The following is a 25,276-nucleotide window of genomic DNA, read 5'->3' as shown; positions in this document are numbered from 1 at the left end:
AGTGAACCAAGGGCTGTATCTGTTCTTGGTTCTGCATTTTTTGAACGGAGCATGCTTATCTAAAATGGTGAGGAAGTTACTTTTAAAGAATGACCAGGCATCCTCAACTGACGGGATGAGGTCAATGTCCTTCCAGGATACCCGGGCCAGGTCGATTAGAAAGGCCTGCTCACAGAAGTGTTTTAGGGAGCGTTTGACAGTGATGAGGGGTGGTCGTTTGACTGCGGCTCCGTGGCGGATACAGGCAATGAGGCAGTGATCGCTGAGATCCTGGTTGAAGACAGTGGAGGTGTATTTGGAGGGCCAGTTGGTCAGGATGACGTCTATGAGGGTGCCCTTGTTTACAGTTAGGGTTGTACCTGGTGGGTTCCTTGATGATTTGATCGAGATTGAGGGCATCTAGCTTAATTGTAGAACTGCCGGGGTGTTAAGCATATCCCAGTTTAGGTCACCTAACAGCCTGCAGTTGCACCCTTCTCTTCAAGTTTGACACCTCAGTTCGGTGAGCAAGAATAAGCAACACCAGTGTTGGAAAAATTTCTCAATTGTCATACTTGAGTAAAAGTAAAGGTACCTTAATAGAAAATGACTCAAGTAAAAGTCAACCAGTAAAATACTACTGAAAGTATTTGGTTTGTAATATACTTAAGTATCAAAAGTGAATGGAATGTCTTAAACATACTTAAGTTTCAAAAGTACAAGTGTAAACCATTCCATATATTAAGCAAACCAGACGGCACCATTTTCTTGTTTATTTTTTATTGACAGATAGTCAGGGACAGACTCCAACACTCAAACATAATTTACAAACAAAGCATTTGTGTTTAGTGAGTCTGACAGTTCAGAGGCAGTAGGGATGACCAGGGATGTTCTCTTGATAAGTGTGTGAATTGGACCATTTATCAAGTTTTTTTGTGTGTCAGAGAAAATGTATGGAATAAAAAGTACATTATTTAATTTAGGAATGTAGTGAAGTAAAAGTAGGCAACATTTAAAAAAAGTAAAGTACAAGTACCCCAAAAAACGACTTAAGTGGAACTTTAAAGTTTTTTTACACAACTGAGCAAGACCTTGAAAGAATAAGTCCTAAGGGATTTTCCTTCAAAATATAAGTCCTACAATGAATAGGGTGAAAAAGAATACAAACCTTCAAAATTGGTCAAATTTTATGAGGAAATGTAAGCAGACTTAAAATTGTGTTTAACAATATGAAAAAATGAATAAAATTAATCGCCTTTATAGCTCAAATATTATTATATCATTGATATTGTTAACAGCATTAAAAGTAATGATTACTAGATAGGTAACAGTAATACAAATAACCAAACATGAATGATAATATTAATAATAACAATATGAATAATCATACCATACTTAATTAGCCCATTCGTATTGCACAATGTTTAGTATGTTTTTCACATTGAACATACAAGTATTTACACCATTTGATGTACATTCTGTCGGAGTTAAAGTGGGGTCCATTCTTCTCAGGAGTACTTTGAGTTTTTAAATCTGCAGTTTATATCCATAGGAGTGTTGAAGCTCAATTGGCAGCCCTTACAGAGTGGTCCATCAACTTTAAAAAATATATTTGATTTCAAATTGGACATGTATAGCTATTGCACTATACAAAATTATCTGTACGTTGTGTCACAGTAAAAGCTCCTCTGGGTGTAAACTCTGTGGATTTGGAAACTAGAAGTGCTCCTGAATAGAATGGATCCCCTTTTGCTGTGTGTGTACAATATGAAAAACGATTGGATTAAAGTGAACAAATACATCACAATATACATGATTCTTTGAATGATAACTAGTATAAAATATCGATACGTGTACATTTTCCATAATTTTCGACATAATTATTCCTTTACAAAGTAAACAGGACGGGACTCTTATTCCGAAGGATTCCAAAAATCCATGAACCGGAAGTACTTATTTATTCTTGCCTGCTTCACAGCGGTAATTTTGACAACAAGCCCTAGCAAGCTACGTGTATTTCAGGAAGATATTTTGTCCCGTTAATCTGCAAACAATGACTAAATTACAATATCTGAATGTATTTCTAACTGAGCGTTTGATGCAAGCTGCCGAGGATATACTTGGAGTGGTCGGAAACACGATATCCGAGTACCAGGAAGAAATAACCCGGACAAAGAGAGAGAATCAATACCTGAAACGACACTTGATCACACCGGGTATGTAGCCATCAAGACTACTGTACTCTTCTCATTTACACGTATTATCTAGACACGTATTGCATTGTATTCTACAGTATTTGACTCTGTAGGGCAGAGACACGGCGGATACCTAATGTAGCAGGCGTAAAGAGACTCCTGGGCGGAGATTTGTTTTTAGGTGAAACGGCCGTTAGGTTAAATACTTAAACCGGAAACAACCGATTGTATCTACTCCCGGAGAGTCATCAATCCCAAACCACCCCCACCAACACGTTTAGAGGGCCCTCGGTGGCGAGGGTATCAATAAACCCATAAAGTTGGGGACCCACTGTTGACTTAAGTGCAATACATGTTCCACTTTTAAATAATAAATACGAGCATTCAAATTAATAACCCCCACACAGTCGTTTTACAATATTTAACTTTTATTTTAAAAGGGAGTCTCATAACTCTCGGAAACCCTTCTCCATATCTAGGGTTTCCAGGTGTTACATTCCACCACCGTTGGCTCCACGTGAACTACAAAACCGAAGCTGTGTTTTATTTTTTTTAGAAACTCCAATCATCTGCTTTCAAACCAGTTTTCTAAACACATGCTGATAATCCCCTTATCTTTCATATCAGCAATACATAATATTTCAAATAAAGAAACAGTCTCAGTTTGGCACAGATGCATAACCTGTGTGCTTCCAGTTGACTAACCACACTACATCCCCTGTTATGCTTACACACGGGTGTTTGTGTAATGCTAGATAGCTATTTATCACAGGTTGCCACCTATGTCTTATAATTAGGTACGCCTCTCCATTATTTTGTGTGATCTTGCACTACATGCCACGACAACTGCCATTGAGTGTACTTGAAACAGTACAAAGCCAATTAGCATTACGTCACTACATGCCGTACATTAGCTAGCTAGTACACACACGCTAAGCCTGCTCTACGCACTCAATGAAGTTTTTTTTTTTGCGAACAGTGTTTGATTGAGTTATATTATTAGACTAAGTTATGACTATCCAATCTACTCATCACAGGAATAGTAGGCTATTTTACATAAATCTGACAGCCTGTGCCCAAGGAAGCGAAGGTAACCTGCCTAAATGATTACCGCCCCGTAGCACTAACGTCGGTAGCCATGAAAAGCTGGTCATGGCTCACATCAACAGCAACCTCCCGGATACCGTAGACCCACTCCAATTCGCATACTGCCCCAACAGATCCACAGATTATGCAATCTCAATCACACTCCACACTGCTCTTTCCCACCTGGACAAAAGGAACACCTATGTGAGAATGCTGTTCATTGACGACAGCTCAGCGTTCAACACCATAGTGCCCACGAAGCTCATCACTAAGCTAAGGACCCTGGGACTAAACACCTCCCTCTGCAACTGGATCCTGGACTTCCTGATGGGCCTCCCCCAGGTGGTAAGGTTAGACAACAACACGTATGCAACGCTGATCCTCAATACTGGGGCTCCTCAGGGGTGTGTACTTAGTCCCCTTCTGTACTCCCTGTTCACCCATGACTGCGAGGCCAAACACGACTCCAACACCCTCATTAAGTTTGCTGACGACACAACAGTGGTAGGCCTGTTCACCGACAACGATGAGACAGCCTATTGGAAGGAGGTCAGAGAACTGGCAGAGTGGTGCCAGAACAACAACCTCTCCCTTAATGTGAGCAAGACAAAGGAGCTGATCATGGACTACAGGAAAAAGCGGGCTGAACAGGCCTCCAGTAACATCGACGGGGCTGTAGTGGGTTGAGCGTTTCAAGTTTCTTGGTGTCCACATCACCAAGACAGTCGTGAAGAGGGCACGACAAAACCTATTCCCCTTCTGGAGACTGAAAAGATTTGGCATGGGTCCCCAGATCATTCAGTTATACAGCTGCATCATCGAGAGCATCCTGACCGGTTGCATCACCGCCTGGTATGGCAACTGCTCGGCATCTGACCATAAGGCGCTACAGAGGGTAGTGCGTACAGCCCAGTATATCACCGGGGTCAAGCTTCCTGCCATCCAGGACCTATATAATAGGTGGTGTCAGAGGAAGGTCCATAAAATTGTCAGACTCTAGTCACCCAAGTCATAAACTGTTTTCTCTGCTACCGCATGGCAAGCAAGTCTAGGACCAAAAGGCTCCTTAACAGCTTCTACCCCCAAGCCATAAGACTGCTGAACAATTAAACAAATGGCCACCGGATTATTTACATTGACCACCATTTGTTTTGTACACTGCTGCTACTCACTGTTTATTATCTATGCATAGTCACTTCACCCCTACCTACATGGACAAATGACCTCAGCTAACCTGTAACCCGCACACTGACTCGGTACCCCCTGTATAAAGCCTTGTTATTATGTTACTTTTTATTATTTTTTACTTTTGTTTATTTGGTAAATATTCTCAACTCTTCTTGAACTGCACTGTTGGTTAATGGCTTGCATGTAAGCGTTTCACAGTAAGGTCTATACTTGTTGTATTTGGCGCTTGTGACAGTTTGATTTGAAATGTGATGACGCATGGAATGCTTTATTTATAACGGTGCATTTTTATGGTGAAAGTTAGCTTCCTTGGCTCGGTTGAAGTGGTTATCGAAGTAAAGTGGGGCAAAAAAGTATTTTGTCAGCCACCAATTGTGCAAGTTCTCCCTCTTAAAAAGATGAGAGAGTCCTGTAATTTTCATCATAGGTACACTTCAACTATGACAGACAAAATGAGAAAAAAAGTCCAGAAAATCACATTGTAGGATTTTTAATGAATTTATTTGCAAATTATGGTGGAAAATAAGTATTTAGTCAATAACAAAAGTTTATCTCAATACTTTGTTATATACCCTTTGTTTGCAATGACAGAGGTCAAACGTTTTCTGTAAGTCTTCACAGGGTTTTCACACACTGTTGCTGGTATTTTGGCCCATTCCTCCATGTAGATCTCCTCTAGAGCAGTGATGTTTTGGGGCTGTTGCTGGGCAACACGGACTTTCAACTCCCTCCAAAGATTTTCTACGGGGTTGAGATCTGGAGACAGGCTAGGCCACTCCAGGACCTTGAAATGCTTCTTACGAATCCACTCCTTCATTGCCTGGGCGGTGTGTTTGGGATCATTGTCATGCTGAAAGACTCAGCCACGTTTCATCTTCAATGCCCTTGCTGATGGAAGGATGTTTTCACTCAAAATCTCACGATACATGGCCCCATTCATTCTTTCCTTTTCACGGATCAGTCGTCCTGGTCCCTTTGCAGAAAAACAGCCACAAAGCATGATGTTTCCACCCCCATGCTTCACAGTAGGTATGGTGTTCTTTGGATACAACTCAGCATTCTTTGTCCTCCAAACGCGACGAGTTGAGTTTTTACCAAAAAAGTTATATTTTGGTTTCATCTGACCATATGACATTCTCCCAATCTTCTTCTGGATCATCCAAATGCTCTCTAGCTAACTTCTGACGGGACATGTACTGGCTTAAGCAGGGGGACACGTCTGGCACTGCAGGATTTGAGTCCCTGGCGGCGTAGTGTGTTACTGATGGTAAGCTTTGTTACTTTGGTCCCAGCTCTCTGCAGGTCATTCACTAGGTCCCCTTGTGGTCCTTCTGTAGCTCAGTTGGTAGAGCATGGCGCTTGTAACGCCAGGGTAGTGGGTTCGATCCCTGGGACCACCCATACGTAGAATGTATGCACACATGACTGTAAGTCGCTTTGGATAAAAGCGTCTGCTAAATGGCATATTTTTTTTTTTTTGTCCTGGGATTTTTGCTCACCGTTCTTGTGATCATTTTGACCCCACAGGGTGAGATCTTGCGTGGAGCCCCAGATCGAGGGATATTATCAGTGGTCTTGTATGTCTTCCATTTCCTAATAATTGCTCCCACAGTTGATTTCTTCAAACCAGGCAGCTGTGCAGGTCTACAATTTTGTTTCTGGTGTTCTTTGACAGCTCTTTGGTCTTGGCCATAGTGGAGTTTGGAGTGTGACTGTTTGAGGTTGTGGACAGGTGTCTTTTATACTGATAACAAGTTCAAACCGGTGCCATTAATACGGTTAACGAGTGGAGGACAGAGGATCCTCTTAAAGAAGAAGTTACAGGTCTGTGAGAGCCAGAAATCTTGCTTGTTTGTAGGTGACCAAATACTTATTTTCCACCATAATTTGCAAATAAATTAATTACAAATCCTACAATGTGATTTTCTGGATTTGTTTTTCTTCTCATTTTGTCTGTCATAGTTGAAGTGTACCTATGATTATTTATTTATTTTTAAGTGGGAGAACTTGCACAATTGGTGGCTGACTAAATACTTTTCTGCCCCACTGTATCTAATTAGCCCCTACACCATCCATCATTTTCACTCCCTCTGCTTTGGGAGATGTGTGCATATGGCAGTGGCACAGGTGAATAGAGGAGTGGGGAAAGGCTGATATTCAATTCAGCCAGAGACATAGCTATTACATTTAACAGAACAAGCTAGCTAACACAATGTTTGTCTTGTCAATCAAGTGTCAATAGCTGTCATTGATGTCATTTATTGTCTTCTTTCCACCAGCTCCTCAGCCCATTCTCTCTTGGGTCTCAGAGCAGCAAACTCCCCCTGAGCAACAGCACTGTGAGCAGGAGTGGAGCCCAAGTCTGGGGCAGAGGGACCCAAAGCCCACACAGATTAAAGAGGAACAGGGTGAACTCGGGACCCGTCAGGAGGTAGAGCAGATTCAAGGGCCGGAGGCTGATACCAAAGAAGACTCCATAATCATTCCTCCCTGTGTGAAAAGTGACTGTGATCAGGAGCCACCTCAGTCCACACATCTTCTCCAAACTGTGGAGAACAGAGAGAAGTACTCTCTACTGACCAACACAACTGGACAGGTCAAAACAGAACCTGATGGAGAGGGCTATGGAGTATCACTATCAGAACCAACCAGTGACTCCCCTCAGTCTCAGCCCCTCTCTGCAGTAAATCCAGACTGTTCTAGAACACAGAGTGAGAACACTGAAAGTGTTCAGAGAGATCCAGAAAGGAGACCAGAGGAGGACACACAGACACACTCATGTACTCAGTGTGGTGCCGTGTTCTGTGAGCTATCCCAGCTGAAGGAACACATGCTATCCCACACAGAACCACACAGTGGTGACACTAGTCACAGGCAAATCCTCTGCACAGTCTGTTGGAAGTCATTCACCTCTACCAGTTACCTCAAGGTCCACATGTGTTCTCACAATAAGGAGAAGCCCTTCCACTGTGGTGTGTGTGGCAAGAGTTTCAGCTACTCAGGGAGGTTAAAGGAGCACCAGCGCATCCACACGGGAGAGAGACCGTACCGCTGCCACGTGTGTGGTAAACGCTTCAACCAGTCAGTCCATCTGAAGACCCACCTGAGGGTCCACACGGGGGAGAAGCCCTACTCCTGTCCTGTCTGTGGGAAAGGATTCAGTCAGTCCAGCCATATCAAGGGACACCTCAGAACTCACACTGAGGGAGGTAGAAGAAAAATGCCTTGGAGTGGAAAGAGCCCATGAGAGGTTAGACAGTCTTCTATTCTCAAAGTAGCCAGTGTTTGGAAAGAGAATGACACATTCCTTCTCTTCAATGCTACTAATTCCACATATTATTGTGACACTAGAGGACTATAGCATGTGTGATGTTTTGCAGACTGAGGCACTTCATGTCTGCATTGATTCATGAGTTGCTTAATAACATGCTATGAAAATACTTGTGCCTCATGTATCACTAGGTTACACTAACTATGTTAAGAGAGCAATATAATGTTAATTTTGGTTAGATTTGTTTCCTGAAGTGCTCAGTGGGATAATGGTTACAGCCTTTTTTTAAATCAATGTTGTAAAACCATGTTTGAACACTAGATGGGATACTTGAGTTCTCTCACCCAGGAACACAGAGGACAGTCTTCGTATGACAGGAAGTCCATTAGACCAATATTATCCCTGTTTTTATTTTACACACCCGAGAGTCCATTTCATTGAAACTGACCGAGAAAGGTTTTCTACTGTACACAAAGTTTACCTCAAGTTCTTTCATTATGTCAATTTATCATTTGTTAGAGTAGGCTAAACTTGTGTAGTATGTGAATCGATGTACAGTGTTTATTTTTATGGTAGGTCTAGCTAGGAGCTACTTCTGAGCTGACTAACTGTTAGAGGTTGCCCTCTAGGGGGGAAATAAAGACGAGTTCTGAAAAATAAAGTTGGATCAAATCAGGGAACACTGCCCCCTCTCATTGAAGCCACGAAGTTTAAGGCCGACTGCAGTACTGCTGGCATTGTTTGCCGAATACAGAATCCCCTGATTATAGGGAATGGGAAAATGGCAATTTTTGTGTAAATAAATACAAATTAGAAGACATTCATGGAACTAATAATTGCTTCTATTACACCAGATGTATGTCATTGAACCGATTAAAAAATAATAATAATAATTAAAATTCCACACAGAAGAAGTTAAGGATAACTTAGTAGCTAATAGCAGCCTGCAGTACCCCGGTTGGCATTTAACTTGAGATACTCTGAGGGGCAGCAATGAGCTGGGACACGAGAGGTGTCCAGCTGCGACATCGTCCTTCAGGGTCTCTGCTGCCACCTACTGATATGTAATTTCAGTGCAGTGCATCTCTCTGGAAAAGTGGGGGTTTCAAAAGGAGTGGGCGTTTTTCAAAAGCAATCATATAATTAGAAATGGGGTTCTCGAAAGGTGCCACTTGACGTAATTTGGGTTATCGGACGTTAGTCACTGTCTGCAGATGACAGTAAGCAATTCCAGTTATGCAACAAGAAGGCTATTCATTCACTGGGAGCTGTTTTTGAACGTTACCTACCAGTAGACATGTATGTAATGTTAAGTTCGTAAATGCTAGGTAACATTAGCTACCTTGTAATGTAAAACAAATCATTAATTTTACCATGTATTTTTTTATTCAATCTTTGATAAATAATAATAATTTAAATATCAAGTCGTGGCAGTTTTAGTGTTTTTGAAATCCCCACTTTTCCTGAGAGATGCACTGTCCCATTCCTTTTCAATGGCTGTGCGAAGTTGCTGGATATTGGTGGGAACTAGGAGACGCTGTCATACGCGTCGATCCAGAGCATCTCAAACATGCTCAAGGGGTGACATGTCTGAGTATGCAGGCCATGGAAGAACTGGGACATTTTCAGCTTCCAGGAATGGTGTACAGATCCTTGTGACATGGGTCCGTGTATTATCATGCTGAAACATGAGGTGATGGCAGCGGATGAATGGCATGACAATGGGCCTCAGGATCTTGCCATGGTATCTGTGCATTCAAATTGCCATTGATAAAATGCAATTGTGTTCATTGTCTGTAGCCTTCCCATACCATAACCACCATGGGGCACCACCGTTGACAAACTGCTCGCCCACATGACTCCATACACGCTGTCTGTCATCTGCCTGGTACAGTTGAAACCGGGATTAATCTGTGAAGAGCACAATTCTCCAGCGTGCCAGTGGCCATCGAAGGAGAGACGGTTACCACGCCAAACTGCAGTCAGGTCAAGACCCTGGTGAGGACAACGAGCACGCAGATGAGCTTGCCTGAGACTGTTTCTGACCGTTTGTGCAATACATTAATTGATTGCACAAACCCACAGTTTCATCAGCTGTCCGAGTGGCCGGTCTGACACAGGTAAAGAAGCTGGATGTAGAGATCCTGGGCTGGTGTGGTTGCACGTGATCTGCGGTTGTGAGGCCAGTTGGACATACTGTGAAGTTTGAAATGAAATGTTTGCTAATATGGCTGTTAATGGGGCAATTGATGGCTGCAACCACCAGACTAGTAATAGTAGTTTAAAATATAATACTACTTTTAAAAAAACAGTGGTGCACATTTATAAATGTATCATTCCATTTATTATCAATTCAGGCAATTTATCATATGGATTTTTGTTCATATAGCCGAGCTTGACAAAATGGTTGCTACGCAGGCTGGTTAATGTTCTTCCCGGTAGCTAGCCAAATTCAACTAGGGGTGTGTTCATAAATTCAATCTGGAGTGCAAGAGTGCACTTTTGGCATTGAGAGAACACCTCACTCTGACCATTTTACTTGCCCTTGCAGAGCTGGTCAGGCTGTTTTGATGTTATCCAGAGCTTTGGTGACTAACTGTGCTCCTGGCAACCATTTAATGAAGCTTTTTTGCTGACGTTTACTGACACTTCCCATATTCAAGGGGTGTTGAGAGTTCATAAATTCATCAGTCATTCTGCAATCTGGCACACTCAGATGTGAGTGCTCTGAAATCAGAGTAGATGGCCAGAGTGAATTTACGAACGCACCCTAACTCAGTCACGTCAAACATTGAACCTGGAATGACAGTATATTAGCTGCATTTTCATTTGTTTGATGTTTTTTTTCTATTGGCACTTATTTGGATATTTCTATGATAATGTTAGAAAGGTGATTTAAATTGAAATTCAGAAGTTGGCCAGGCAGACAGTGAGGCTTATAAATGAACCCCTGATGTACCAAACTAAATGCTGGGCTAGAAGCAAGGGGAAATAATGTGTGCGTTGAGAGAAATATACAAGATATGATTCAGACAGGAACATGGTATTCTTATGGAGGCGCATTGATAATTCTCAGATGGAACTGTTAGCAAGCAATTGCATAAGTGTGTCTGTGACGGCCAATACAGCACAGCTTGGAACACTGCTCGTCCAATCAGCATCCAGGATCCAAACTACCAGTTTAATAATTAAGCAATAAGGCCAGAGGTGGTGTGCTATATGGCCAATATAACACAGCTAAGGGCTGTTCTTATGCACAATGAAATGCGGAGTGCCTGGATTACAGCCCTCAGCTGTGGCATATTGGCAATATAACACAAACTCCTGAGGTGCCTTACTGCTATTTTATACCATGGCATTATTGAATACTAGTTTCTGATTGGCTTGAAGGGCATTCTAGTGTGCATTATTTTGCTATAACGCAAGGACCTGTATATCAGCAAGGTAGAATTCAATGGCTAAACAAGCAAGTATGTTTCTTTGGTTACCAAGGCAACTACTGTAGCTATCTATACTGAACAGAAATATATAAACACAACATGCAACAATTTCAAAGATTTTACTGAATTACACTTCATAGAAGGAAATCAGTCAATTGAAATAAATTAATTAGGCCCTAATTTATGGATTTCACATGACTGGGCAGGGCATAGCCATGGGAGGTCATAGGCCCACCCACTGGGAAGCCAGGCTCAGGCAGGCATAGTTTTCCCCACAAAAGGGCTTTATTAAAGATAGAAATACTTCTCAGCACACCCCTCCTCAGACAATCCCACAGGGGAAGAAGCCCGGATGTCGGCTGTGGAGGTCCTGGGCTGAAGTGGTTACACGTGATCTGTGGTTGTGAGGCCAGTTGGACATACTGCCAAATTCTCTGAAGCAATGTTGGAAGCGGCTTATGGTAAAGAAATGAACACTCAATTCTCTGGCAAAAGCTCTGGTGGATATTCCTGTCGTCAGCATGTCAATTGCACACTCCCTCAAAACTTGAGACATCTGTGGCAATGTGTGGCAATGTGTTGTGTGACAAAACTGCACATTTTAGAGTGGCCTTTTATTGTCCCCAGCACAAGATGCACCTGTGTAATGTCCATGCTAATTTAATCAGCTTCTTGATATGCCACACCTGTCTGGTGGATAAACTGTCCACTTTAATAAATGGAACACTAGTCACTGGGGCTCCCGAGTGGCGCTGCTGTTTAAGGCACTGCATCTCAGTGCTAGAGGTGTCACCCTGGTTAGATTCCAGGCTGTATCACAAGCGGCTGTGATTGGGAGTCCCAGAGGGCGGTGCACAATTGGCCTAGCATCGTCTGGGTTATGGTTTGGTCGGGGTAGGCCATCATTGTAAATAAGAATTTGTTCTTAACTGACTTGCCTAGTTCAATAAAGGTTAAACATTTTTTAGAATAATGTTTACATATCTTGCATTACTCAATTCATGTGTATACTGTATCCTATACTATTCTACTGTATGCCCCTCTGACATTGCTCGTCCATATATTTATATATTCTTAATTCCACTCCTTTACTTAGATTTGTGTGTATTGGGTATATGTTATGAAATTGTTAGATATTACTGCTCTGTCGGAGCAATAACATGCTAAACAAGTGTATGTGACCAATAAGATTTGATTTGAAAGAGATACCTAGTCAGTTGTATAACTGAATGCATTCAACTGAAATGTGTCTTCCGCATTTGACTGAATCAGAGAGGTACGGGGGGGGGCTGCCTTAATCGACATCCACGTCTTCGGCGCCCTGGGAATAGTGGAGTTAACTGCCATGCTCAGGGACAGAACGACAGAATTATCTTGGAAAAGGAGAAATGCTACAAATTTGAGTGAAATAAGCTTTTTGGAAAAATTTATGGAAAAATTCTGGGATCTTTTATTTCAGCTCATGAAACATGGGACCAACACTTTACATGTTGCGTTTATATTTTTGCAGTGGTGGAAAAAGTACTCAATTGTCATACTTGAGTAAAAGTAAAGATACCTTAATAGAATATGACTCAAGTCACCCAGTAAAATACTACTTGAGTAAAAGTCTTAAAGTATTTGGTTTTAAATATACTTAAGTATCAAAATGTACTTAAGTATCAAAAGTAAAAGTATAAATAATACATTCGTTATTAAGCAAAACATACGGCACCATTTTCGGATAGCCAGGGGCATCTCCAACATAATATACATAATAACATAATATACAACATAATATACAACATATATATATATAAAACATAATATACAAATTAAGCATTTGTGTTTAGTGAGTCGGTCAGATCAGAGGCAGTAGGGATGACCAGGGATGTTCTCTTGATAAGTGTATGAATTGGACCAATTTCCTGTCTATCGAACGAGTACTTTTGGGTGTCGGGGGAAAATGTATGGAGTAAGAAATATAAATAGTAATGTACAGATACCCCAAAAAACTAAAGTAGAACTTTAAAGTATTTTTACTTAAGTACTTTACACCACTGTATTTTTATTCAGTATAGTAAACTTGCTACCTACTTCAGTGGATGTTGAACACATTTCTACCTGCAAATGAGTTAAATTATAGCCATGGCATAAAAAGGATAATCAACTCTGCGCTCTATGGGTTCTCTGTAAAATAATGCAACTCTGTTTCAGCAAATCAGCATTCAGGACATGAACCACCCAGTTTATAATAAAAAATAGTCTATTTTATAACTGAAAATGTACAATTATTTGTGTAAAACTAACACTGAAATACGAATCAGACATCTCCTGGCTTCAAAACAGAAGTCCAAACTGGCTCGAAACACCCAGTTTATAATAGACCGTATACCATGTGTAACAGTACTCTTCTTGCGTTGTGTATAAAAACATTTTTTAAACCTCAAGTCAAAATCTAACCTATATCTAGTACACTGGTAAAACTCACCCTACTTATATCAGATATATATTAGAAGTGCAAATAAACAACTTTTGTGTTACTTGTTTATCTGTGAAGAGCCTCAGCCAGAGAAATCATCCATTTCGATAATAAAACGCTGTAGTGGCGCCCTCTTGTGGCAAAATGCGATATCGCCATAAACTGCACCAGCAACGTCTTATCTGATTCTTCAACGGCAACCACGGCCTCTTGTGGCGAAATGCGATATCGCCATAAACTGCACCAGCAACGTCTTATCTGATTCTTCAACGGCAACCACGGCGAAGTTCTGAGATGAAAATCCAGCGAAGGATGATCCGTTCCAGAAGAACGGTCACGGCACCACTGTAACAGTACTCTTCTTGCGTTGTGTATAATCAGTCATCGACACGGAACTCCAACATGTAGCACCAGTCATGTAGATTTATTCTGATAGGAACAGCACAAAATTGCACTTCATGCAATGCACGGCCCTCGTAAGCAAGCTACGCAAACCAGTCAATAAGATGCCATGTTGAGTAGGTGAAGGCAAGACAAACTCAAACCAAAAACCCATTGACTTAACAATAAAGTGGTAAGGGGATTCACCAATATAACCCAGTTTCACATGTCTATGAAAAAACATTTAATTGTACTGTCTAATTATGTTGGTAACCAGTTTATGTAAAGTCTAATCAACGAGGGGCTATGCGTTCTATAGAAAATAATGAACGACGTGGAAGGTGTGTTCCACAGAAACGCTAGTGGAGTGGAACGAACCTTCCACGTCGTTCATTAGTGTCTAGTTTGAGAAAAAGATGCCTCACAAGTCCTCAACTGGCAGCTTCATAAAATAGTACCCGCAAAACACGAGTTTCAACGTCAACAGTGAAGAGGCGACTCTGGGATGCTGGCCTTCTAGGCAGAGTTCCTCTGTCCAGTGTCTGTGTTCTTATCAAATCAAATTTTATTTGTCACATACACATGGTTAGCAGATGTTAATGCAAGTGTAGCGAAATGCTTGTGCTTCTAGTTCCGACAATGCAGTAATAACCAACAAGTAATCTAGCTAACAATTCCAAAACTACTACCTTATAGACACAAGTGTAAGGGGATAAAGAATATGTACATAAAGATATATGAATGAGTGATGGTACAGAGCGGCATAGGCAAGATACAGTAGATGGTATTGAGTGCAGTATATACATATGAGATGAGTATGTAAACAAAGTGGCATAGTTAAAGTAGCTAGTGATACATGTATTACATAAAGATGCAGTAGATGATATAGAGTACAGTATATACGTATACCCTACATTATTCATCTCATATGTATGTAAACATTATATTAGGTAGCATTGTTTAAAGTGGCTAGTGATATATTTTACATCATTTCCCATCAATTCCCATTATTAAAGTGGCTGGAGTTGAGTCAGTGTGTTAGCAGCAGCCATCTATATCTTTTTTTTTATTGGCCAGTCTGAAATATGGCTTTTTCTTTGCAACTGTCTAGAAGGCCAGCATCCCGGAGTCTCCTCTTCACTGTTGCCGTTGAGACTGGTGTTTTGCGGGTACTAATTAATGAAACTGCCCGTTGAGGACTTGTGAGGCATATGTTTCTCATACTAGACACTAATGTAGATCTTCAGTTTCTTGGCAATGTCTTGCATGGAATAGCCTTAATTTCTCAGAACAACAATAGACTGACGAGTTTCAGAAAAAAGGTATTTATTTCTGGCCATTTTGAGCCTGTAATCGAACCCACAAATGTTGATGCTCCAGATAATTAAACTCGTCTGAAGGAGGCAAGTTTTATTGCTTCTTTAGTCAGAACAACAGTTTACAGCTGTGCTAACATAATTGCAAAAGGGTTTTCTAATGATCAATTAGCATTTTAAAATGATCAACTTGGATTAGCTAACACAACGCGCCATTGGAACACAGGAGTGATGGTTGCTGATAATGGGCCTCTGTACGCCTATGTAGATATTCCATAAAACAAATTGTTCGTTTCCAGCTACAATAGTCATTTATAACATTAACAATGTCTACACTGTATTTCTGATCAATTTGATGTCATTGTAATGGACAAAAAAATGTGCTTTTCTTTCAAAAACAAGAACATTTCTAAGTGACCCCAAACTTTTGAACGGTAGTGTTTTTAAAATATTTTTTTCCAAATTGCATCTACACTTAAAAAAATATATATTGTTTGTTTGTTTGTTTGTAGAATGAGCAGCGATGCTCCTCGGAGTGTGAACTCTGTGGATTTGGAAACTACAGGTGCTCCTGAGTAGAATGGAGCCTAATTTCACTGGGACACAATTTACCGGAAATTGTGTACTGTGCAATATGTATATGTGCAACATTAAAAAAGTACTGAACATTGTGCAATAGGAATGGGCTAATTAAGAAAGGGAAAGGGGGATACGTAGTCAGTTGTACAACTGAATGCCTTCAACTGAAATGTCTTTCGCGTTTAACCCAACCCCTCTGAATCCGAGAGGTGCTGGGGGGCTGCCGTATAGTATAAGTATCTTGTAATCATGACTTCAAAAAGGTTGTTCCAAGATTAAATGTAAGTTGATTGGCCACTCTTTAAGGGCCACAAAATGAACAGTGATGCTCGGCTGGCTGTAAACGCTGTGGATTTGGAAACTAGAAGTGCTCCTGATTAGAATGGACCTCCCTTTATTGTGACATAATGTACATAAACATTGTATATGGTGCAATATGTATGTCCAATATGAATTTTGGGGGGAATTTAAGCTGATAGACCACTCTTTAAAGGGGCAATCTGCAGTTGTTACATACATTTTGGGACTTTTAAATTAATGATATGTACCCATTGATTCTTAAATAATATAACATATAAATGCACCATGAGCTTAGTTCAACTGCCGTACCCATTTAGAACCCAAAATATAAGCAAATGTAAACAAGCACTTTATAGCCTCAACTTGGTTAGAACTATAATTTTATAGATGGCCAGTCCTTCCATCCTTAGCTCTTTCTATGAATTTTACATTTCTCAAGCCCTAAATCTCTGATTTTTACTGAAACAGGGAGGGATGGCTTTATTGTTTCAACACCTGATTGACAATAAGTGCCGAGCATCAACGCTCCTCTGGTTGTAAACTCTGGATTTGGAAACTACAAGTGCTCTTGAGTAGAATGGACCCTCCCTTTTACTGTGACACAATTTACAGAAAATTATATGGTGCAATAGGTATTTTTTATTCAGCTGATAGGTCACTCTTTTTAAGGGCTGCAAATTGAGCAGCAACGTGTAGCTCTGTTGGTAGAGCATGGCCCCTGCAGCGGCAGGGTGGTGGGTTCGATTCCCACGGGGCACCAGTACTAAACAAATATTCAAACGTATGCACTCACTACTGTAAGTCGCTCTGGATAAGCGTGTCTGTTAAATTACTCAAATGTAAGCGTGTCTGCTAAATGACTAAAATGTAACGCTCCTTTGGCTGTAAACTCTGGATTTGGATACTAGAAGTGCTCCTGAGTAGAATGCACCCTTTGTTGACCATTTAAGCCTTGAAATAATAATACATCGCATATAAATACTTGTAATTATTATTGATATGATAACTAGTATAAAATATGTAATTGTGCATATTTTCTATCTTCGCCCTAATTATTCGTTTACAAATCATACAGGTCGGAACTCATATTCTGAAAGATTGTTTTTAAACTCGTGACCCGGAAGTACTTAGTTATTCTTGACTTCACAGTGGTCTAGTTATCTACGTGTATTTCAGGAATATCTTTTGCCCCATATAATAGTCAAATGATGACTAAATTACAATATCTGAATGTGTATCTAACTGAGCGTTTGATGCAAGCCGCGGAGGAGATACTTGGAGTGGTCGGAGACACGATCTCCGAGTATCAGGAAGAAATAGCTCGGACGAAGAGAGAGAACCAATACCTGAAACGACACTTGATCACACCGGTCCTACCTGGTATGTAGACTACTGCACTTCACATTTACACTAATGATCTAGATAGCTAGAAACGTGTTATATTGTATTTTACTCAGTAGGGCAGAGAGAGACCGTGAAACCCTAACCAAATGTAGCAGCCTGAGCGGAGTCCCCAAATTGGAATTTTCCGGAGAAATCGGAAGTTAGGTTGAAAATACTGTATCCTTGACAACCGGAAACATTAGCTGACCTTCAATCCGGCGGAGAGCGTTGACTCCCACACCACCCCTCGCTCCTACCAACTCGTTCGGAGGACTCTCCGTTGTCACGTTTTGCTGACACAGTTTAGAGGTTGACTTCCAAAAGTGGCTCGGGGATCAATAAACCCGTTCGGGACACTTCGTGACTTGAATGATGCAATTCATGTAACACTTTTAAATAATAAAAGAACATGAAATTCAAATTAACGAGATTATACTTAATTTATTTTAAAATGGAGGCCCATTGAGACCAAGTTCTCCCTTGCAGGGGTGCCTGGCATCTTACAATTACAAAACAAAATCACACAGGAAATACACCAGAAAATGTAAATACAAAGAGAATACCCCAAAATATATAAACCTCAGTAACAGTTTAACATTACATTTGGGAGGTATTTCAGCATTTACATGTGTCAAATGTACGTCACATAATTAGGCACACCTCTCCATTCTTTTTTTTGTGAAATTGCGATCAGATCTATCTGCGGACTGCAGTAACTACACACCGTGCCCACTGCCATTGAGGGTACTTGTAACAGTACGACGTTCATTAGCATTACTTCACTACATACCACGCCCTCAACCATTACTCTAGCTATGCTATATATGCAAAAGAATGTGGACACACATTCAAATGAGTGGATTCTGCTATTTCAGCCACACCCGTTGCTGACAGGTTTATAAAATCGAGCACACAGCCATACAATCTCTGTAGACAGACATTGGCAGTAAAATGAGTGTGGAAGAACTTGACTGGCCTGCACAAAACCCTGACCTCAACCCTATTGAACACCTTTGGGATGAATTGGAACACCAAATGCGAGCCAGTGTAACGGATGTGAAACGGCTAGCTTAGTTAGCGGTGTGCGCTAAATAGCGTTTCAATTGGTTACGTCACTTGCTCTGAGACCTTGAAGTAGTAGTTCCCCTTGCTCTGCAAGGGCCGCGGCTTTTGTGGAGCGATGGGTAACGATGCTTCGAGGGTGACTGTTGTCGTTGTGTGCAGAAGTACCCTGGTTCGCGCCTGGGTATGGGCGAGGGGACGGTTTAAAATTATACTGTTACACCAGGCCAAATAGCCAAACATCAGTGCCCGAAACTAACTAATGCTCTTGTGGCTGAATGGAAGCAAGTCCACACACAATGTTCCAACATCTAGTGGAGGGCCTTCCCAGAAGAGTGGAGGCTGTTATAGCAGCAAAGGTGGGACCAAGTCCATATTAATGCCCATGATTTTGGAATGAGATGTTCAATGAGCAGGTTCCACATACTTTTGGTCAAATAGTGTAGCTGGTACACACTAGCTAGCTAGTTGGTAGACACTAGCTAGTGGGCATAGGTGCCGTGTCCATTAGGCTAAAGTAGCCCCAATTTGAATTCAATTTTTTAAATATATAGCCTAATTAGCCTAAAATCATTAAAAATAGGCTACTACACCAGGAAGCATGTTTTGGCCGCAGACGTTCATTAGCTTCTGTAAAAATAAAAAAAACCTGTGGATTGTTTTAAATCACATTGCCTACGTTTGGAAGGGCCCCCAATTCAGGCATCGTGGGCGGCAAATACCAAATAGATGATTGTTGAGTTGCAACTGTCAGTAAAAAGTAGAAAAGTCCAGCAAGGCATATCATACAATATTTCAATATACAATTGCCGGAAAACAGTTTGGAAAGCAAATGGCTATTGATGTAAACAGAAGACAATGAAAAGACTCTAATCTGTCTTTTAGTTATCAAAATTCAACTTAATTGAGCGAACAGTATAGCCTATCTTATTGGCACCAACGGAGAGCATCGGCAACATCCCCGGTGAGTTTGCATATTCACTCTTTATCATTGTTGCTTTAGTGCCACTTCATATTGTATTTTCTGACAATAATATCCTCCTCCAGGTTAGATGGGTGTCATATTGTATTTTCTGACAATAATATCCTCCTCCAGGTTAGATGGGTGTCATATTGTATTTTCTGACAATAATATCCTCCTCCAGGTTAGATGGGTGTCATATTGTATTTTCTGACAATAATATCCTCCTCCAGGTTAGATGGGTGTCATATTGTATTTTCTGACAATAATATCCTCCTCCAGGTTAGATGGGTGTCATATTGTATTTTCTGACAATAATATCCTCCTCCAGGTTAGATGGGTGTCATATTGTATTTTCTGACAATAATATCCTCCTCCAGGTTAGATGGGTGTCATATTGTATTTTCTGACAATAATATCCTCCTCCAGGTTAGATGGGTGTCATATTGTATTTTCTGACAATAATATCCTCCTCCAGGTTAGATGGGTGTCATATTGTATTTTCTGACAATAATATCCTCCTCCAGGTTAGATGGGTGTCATATTGTATTTTCTGACAATAATATCCTCCTCCAGGTTAGATGGGTGTCATATTGTATTTTCTGACAATAATATCCTCCTCCAGGTTAGATGGGTGTCATATTGTATTTTCTGACAATAATATCCTCCTCCAGGTTAGATGGGTGTCATATTGTATTTTCTGACAATAATATCCTCCTCCAGGTTAGATGGGTGTCATATTGTATTTTCTGACAATAATATCCTCCTCCAGGTTAGATGGGTGTCATATTGTATTTTCTGACAATAATATCCTCCTCCAGGTTAGATGGGTGTCATATTGTATTTTCTGACAATAATATCCTCCTCCAGGTTAGATGGATGTCATATTGTATTTTCTGACAATAATATCCTCCTCCAGGTTAGATGGGTGTCATATTGTATTTTCTGACAATAATATCCTCCTCCAGGTTAGATGGGTGTCATATTGTATTTTCTGACAATAATATCCTCCTCCAGGTTAGATGGGTGTCATATTGTATTTTCTGACAATAATATCCTCCTCCAGGTTAGATGGGTGTCATATTGTATTTTCTGACAATAATATCCTCCTCCAGGTTAGATGGGTGTCATATTGTATTTTCTGACAATAATATCCTCCTCCAGGTTAGATGGGTGTCATATTGTATTTTCTGACAATAATATCCTCCTCCAGGTTAGATGGGTGTCATATTGTATTTGGGTCTCCCTATTATTCATCTGTTTGTATCCAGTCATATTAAGTGTAGAAGAATGGCATGAAATGTGTTTATGAAAAGGCAGCATTTTTCCTGTGCAAAGAAATAAGAAGATGTGATATGGGATTCAGCCAGAGACATAGATATTCCATTCCCAGAACAAGCTAGCTAACTCAATGGTGGTCTTGTCAATCAAGCGTCAACAGCTGTCATTACTTTCATTGACGTCAAGTATTGTCTTCCTTCCCCCAGCTCCTCAGCCCATTCTCTCTTGGGTCTCAGAGCAGCAAACTCCCCCTGAGCAACAGCACTGTGAGCAGGAGTGGAGCCCAAGTCTGGGGCAGGAGGACACAGAGCCCACACAGATTAAAGAGGAACAGGGAGAACTCAGGACCCGTCAGGAGGAAGAGCAGATTCAAGGGCCGGAGGCTGATACCAAAGAAGACTCCATAACCATTCCTCCCTGTGTGAAAAGTGACTGTGATCAGGAGCCACCTCAGTCCACACATCTTCTCCAAACTGTGGAGAACAGAGAGAAGTACTCTCTACTGACCAACACAACTGGACAGATCAAAACAGAACCTGATGGAGAGGGCTATGGAGTATCACTATCAGAACCAACCAGTGACTCCCCTCAGTCTCAGCCCCTCGCTGCAGTAAATCCAGACTGTTCTAGAACACAGAGTGTGAACACTGAAAGTGTTCAGAGAGATCCAGAAAGGAGACCAGAGGAGGACACACAGACACACTCATGTACTCAGTGTGGTGCCGTGTTCTGTGAGCTTTCCCAACTGAAGGCACACATGCTATCCCACACAGAACCACACAGTGGTGACACTAGTCACAGGCAAATCCTCTGCACAGTCTGTTGGAAGTCATTCACCTCTACCAGTTACCTCAAGGTCCACATGTGTTCTCACAATAAGGAGAAGCCCTTCCACTGTGGTGTGTGTGGCAAGAGTTTCAGCTACTCAGGGAGGTTCAGAGAGCACCAACGCATCCACACGGGAGAGAGACCGTACCGCTGCCACGTGTGTGGTAAACGCTTCAACCGGTCTACCCATCTGAAGACCCACCTGAGGGTCCACACAGGGGAGAAACCCTACTCCTGTCCTGTCTGTGGAAAAGGGTTCAGTCAGTCCAGCCAGATCAAAGGACACCTCAGAACTCACACCCGAGGAAGGTAGGAGAACGATGCCTTGGAGTGGAAAGACCCCATGAGGGGATAGACGGAGCTTTCTGTTCTCACAGTGCCCAGCTTTTAGGAAGAGAAAGGGGAAGACATTACTTCTCTTCAATGCTACTAATTCTATGTACACTACATGGCAAATATGTGGACACCCCTTCAAATGAGTGGATTTGGCTATTTCAGCCAATCCCGTTGCTGACAGGTGTATAAAGTGTACTTTTAGTTGACTTTCAAAGTGACACCATCATAAGATGCCACCTTTCCAGCAAGTCAGTTTGTCAAATTTTTAGAGCTGCCCCAGTCAACTGTAAGTGCAGTTATTGTGGTAGGCCATACAAACTCACAGAACGGGACCGTTGAGTGCTGAAGCGCAGAGTGCATAAAAACGCTTGTCCTTGGTTGCAACACTCACTACCAAGTTCCAAACTCTGGGTGCAACGTCAGCACAAGAACTGTTCGTCGAGAGCTTCTTCATTAAATGGGTTTCCATGGCTGAGCAGCCGCACACAAGCCCAAGATCACCATGCGCAAAGCCAAGTGTGGGCTGGACTGGTGTGAAGCTCGCCGCCATTGGACTCTGGAGCAGTGGGATCGTGTTCTCTAGCATAATGAATCACGCTTCACCATCTGGCAGTCCAACAGACGAATCTGAGTTTGGCGGATGCCAGGAGAACGCTACCTGCCCGAATGCATAGTGCCAAGTGTAAAGTTTGGTGGAGGATTAATAATGGTTTGGGGCTGTGGAAAGCCTCCCCAGCAGAGTGTAGTCTGTTATAGCAGCAAAGGGGGACCAACTCCATCTTAATGCCCAAGATTTTTGAATTAGATGTTCGACTAGCAGGTGTCCCCATACTTTTGACAACGTAGTGTATTATTGTAATACTAGAGGACTATAGAATGTATGATGTTTTGCAGACTAACTGAGGCACCTCATGTCTATTGAGTTAAGAGAGCTGCTCTAATACAATGTTATGAAAAGACTTGAATGCATCTCCTCATGTATCACTAGGTTACACTATCTATGTTTCAATTGGAGCTGGTTGGTCTCCTTGCAAACAAACTTTCTCTGTCAAATTGATTAAGCATTTGTGGGAACATTTACTTCTGAATGTCTGAGAAAAAAACACATCAGGTCAATGTTAGCTGGAGTGACTAGTGGGACTATTGTTACAGACAGCCCATCCTCACCCATGTTGTTATAAAACCATGTTTGAACACTAGATGGCATATACTTTAATTATTTCTCCTTCACAAAAGTGTTACAGGTTTCAATGCCCTCACAGGTTGCCAAGCAACACCCTGAAACCCAGAAACACAGCTATTGGTAAGTTTATGCATACATTCAGAATCTGTGATGACTCTATAGCAACAACAAAAAACTTCCCCAATGGGTCTCCTTTTCTGTGTGAATTTGTGTGGTTACTAGGGTACCATGCAATAATAGAGCACACCCCAATACTGTTCATACTGTTCATATACCCCCAAATGTATACATGTATGTCCTTTGACCCCCCCCCCCCCAAGGTGGGCTCATAAAGATGTCATTACCATTCAAATGGCTTCATACCTCAATATGTGATGTATTCTAAAGTTAAACACATCAAATGGCCTTTGTTTGAGAAGATTATTACTTGATAATTCAAAATGACATCTCATACCCTCAATCCTGTTGGCCCAACGGACCGCATAACGTTCATAACATTTAGTTGTGTTACAGCCTGACTTCGAAATGGATTAAATCATGTTTTTTCTTACACATCTACACACAATACCCCATAATGACAAATTGAAAACATGTTTTTAGACATTTTTGCAAATGTATTGAAAATGAAATACAGATCAAATTTACATAAGTATTCACACCCCTGAATCAATACTTTGCAGAAGCACCTTTTGACAGCGATTACAGCTGTGAGTCTCTAAGAGCTTTCCACACGTGGATTGTGCAACAATTGGTTGATGATCATTGTTAGACAACCATTTTCAGTTCTTGCCATATAATTTAAGTAGATGTGATTTAAGTAGATGTAGCCCTTTCCTAGATGTAGATGTAGCCCTTTCCTGCATTCAGTGACCAAAAGAGCCCTCTTTGGCCTCATGGCTACAATCTTATTAATATTTTGCATAATTGAATAATTAATAAAGATTTTTATTTGTATTTTACAACGAAAATCCTGTGTTTTTATGTCAAACAGTTTTGTTATTTCAGTGTTCTGTGATGTCTATAAAGTGTAATATTGGGACACAAACTCAAAATGCATCTCAATTCTATATCTGACTTGGTACAGGTCTCTTCTTTTTTTTAAAGCACGTAACCATGTGTAGTGAGGTGTATACTCTTGTTTCAAAGTATATTTGTTTCAGACTACCAATAACCACTCTGTGACCCTGATTTAGCCCACTGCAGTGAAACTTCAGTGTAGATTTGGCCTTGTGATTTAGGTTATTGTCCTGCTGAAAGATGAATTCATCTCCCAGTGTCTGGTGGAAAGCAGACTGAACCAGGTTTTCCTCTAGGATTTTGCCTGTGCTCCATTCAAATTTTTTTATTCTGAAAAACTCCCCAGTCCTTAACAATTAAAAGCATACCCATAACATGATGCAGCCACCAATATGCTAGAAGATATGGAGAGTGGTATTGGATTTCCCAACATATTACTGATTACAACACTTTGTATTCAGGACAAAAAGTGAATTGCTTTGACACATTTTTTTTTGCAGTATTACTTTAGTGCCTTGTTGCAAACAGGATGCATGTTTTGGAATATGTTTTATCCTGTACAGACTTTCTTGCTTTCACTCTGTCAATTAGGTTAGTATTGTGGAGTAACTACAATGTTGTTGATCCATCCTCAGTTCTCATATCACAGCCATTAAACTCTGTAACTGTTTTAAACTGAGTGAGTCCATACAATTTATGTGACTTGTTAAGCACATTTTTACTCATTAACATATTTAAGCTGGTCATAACAAAGGGGTTGAATACTTGACTCAAAACATTTCAGCTTTTCATTTGTAATTATATATTTTTTAAATGTTCAAAAACATAATTCCACTTTCATATTTTGGGATATTGTGTGTAGGCCAGTGACCAAAAATAAAATTTAATCAATTTTAAATTCAGGCTGTAACACAACAAAATGTGGAACAATTCAAGGGATGTGATTACTTTCTGAAGGCACTGTATTTAATTGCCTGCACATTGTGTTGCAGTAAAGGGGGGCCCATTCCACTCAGGAGCACTTTTACT

The 25,276-nt window shown here is 40.9% G+C and overlaps 2 protein-coding genes across 2 annotated transcripts; both read left to right on the top strand.

The window, feature by feature from the left end:
- Positions 1–1,939: 1,939 nt before the first annotated feature.
- On the top strand, positions 1,940–8,399 carry LOC123999227 (zinc finger protein with KRAB and SCAN domains 8-like). The gene is made up of 2 exons (XM_046304778.1): positions 1,940–2,195; positions 6,728–8,399. The coding sequence occupies exons 1-2, from the start codon at positions 2,033–2,035 to the stop codon at positions 7,693–7,695; spliced, it is 1,131 nt and encodes a 376-aa protein (XP_046160734.1). The 5' UTR covers positions 1,940–2,032; the 3' UTR covers positions 7,696–8,399.
- Positions 8,400–17,314: 8,915 nt separating this feature from the next.
- On the top strand, positions 17,315–22,539 carry LOC123999228 (zinc finger and SCAN domain-containing protein 5B-like). Its single transcript, XM_046304779.1, has 2 exons — positions 17,315–17,576; positions 21,090–22,539. The coding sequence occupies exons 1-2, from the start codon at positions 17,402–17,404 to the stop codon at positions 22,022–22,024; spliced, it is 1,110 nt and encodes a 369-aa protein (XP_046160735.1). The 5' UTR covers positions 17,315–17,401; the 3' UTR covers positions 22,025–22,539.
- Positions 22,540–25,276: the final 2,737 nt, after the last annotated feature.

Source organism: Oncorhynchus gorbuscha, linkage group LG16 (assembly GCF_021184085.1).
Source record: "Oncorhynchus gorbuscha isolate QuinsamMale2020 ecotype Even-year linkage group LG16, OgorEven_v1.0, whole genome shotgun sequence".
NCBI lineage: Eukaryota > Metazoa > Chordata > Actinopteri > Salmoniformes > Salmonidae > Oncorhynchus > Oncorhynchus gorbuscha.
Note: the sequence above shows the minus strand (reverse complement) of the source record. Positions and strands in the feature narration are given on the sequence as shown.

Bases quoted from the DNA above. Each gene is read 5' to 3' on its own strand.
- LOC123999227 (XM_046304778.1), top strand. From the start codon at position 2,033: ATGACTAAATTACAATATCTGAATGTATTTCTAACTGAGCGTTTGATG. The intron at 2,196-6,727 runs GTATGTAGCCAT...TCTTTCCACCAG, and splicing joins ACGACACTTGATCACACCGG to CTCCTCAGCCCATTCTCTCT.
- LOC123999228 (XM_046304779.1), top strand. From the start codon at position 17,402: ATGATGACTAAATTACAATATCTGAATGTGTATCTAACTGAGCGTTTG. The intron at 17,577-21,089 runs GTATGTAGACTA...TCCTTCCCCCAG, and splicing joins GATCACACCGGTCCTACCTG to CTCCTCAGCCCATTCTCTCT.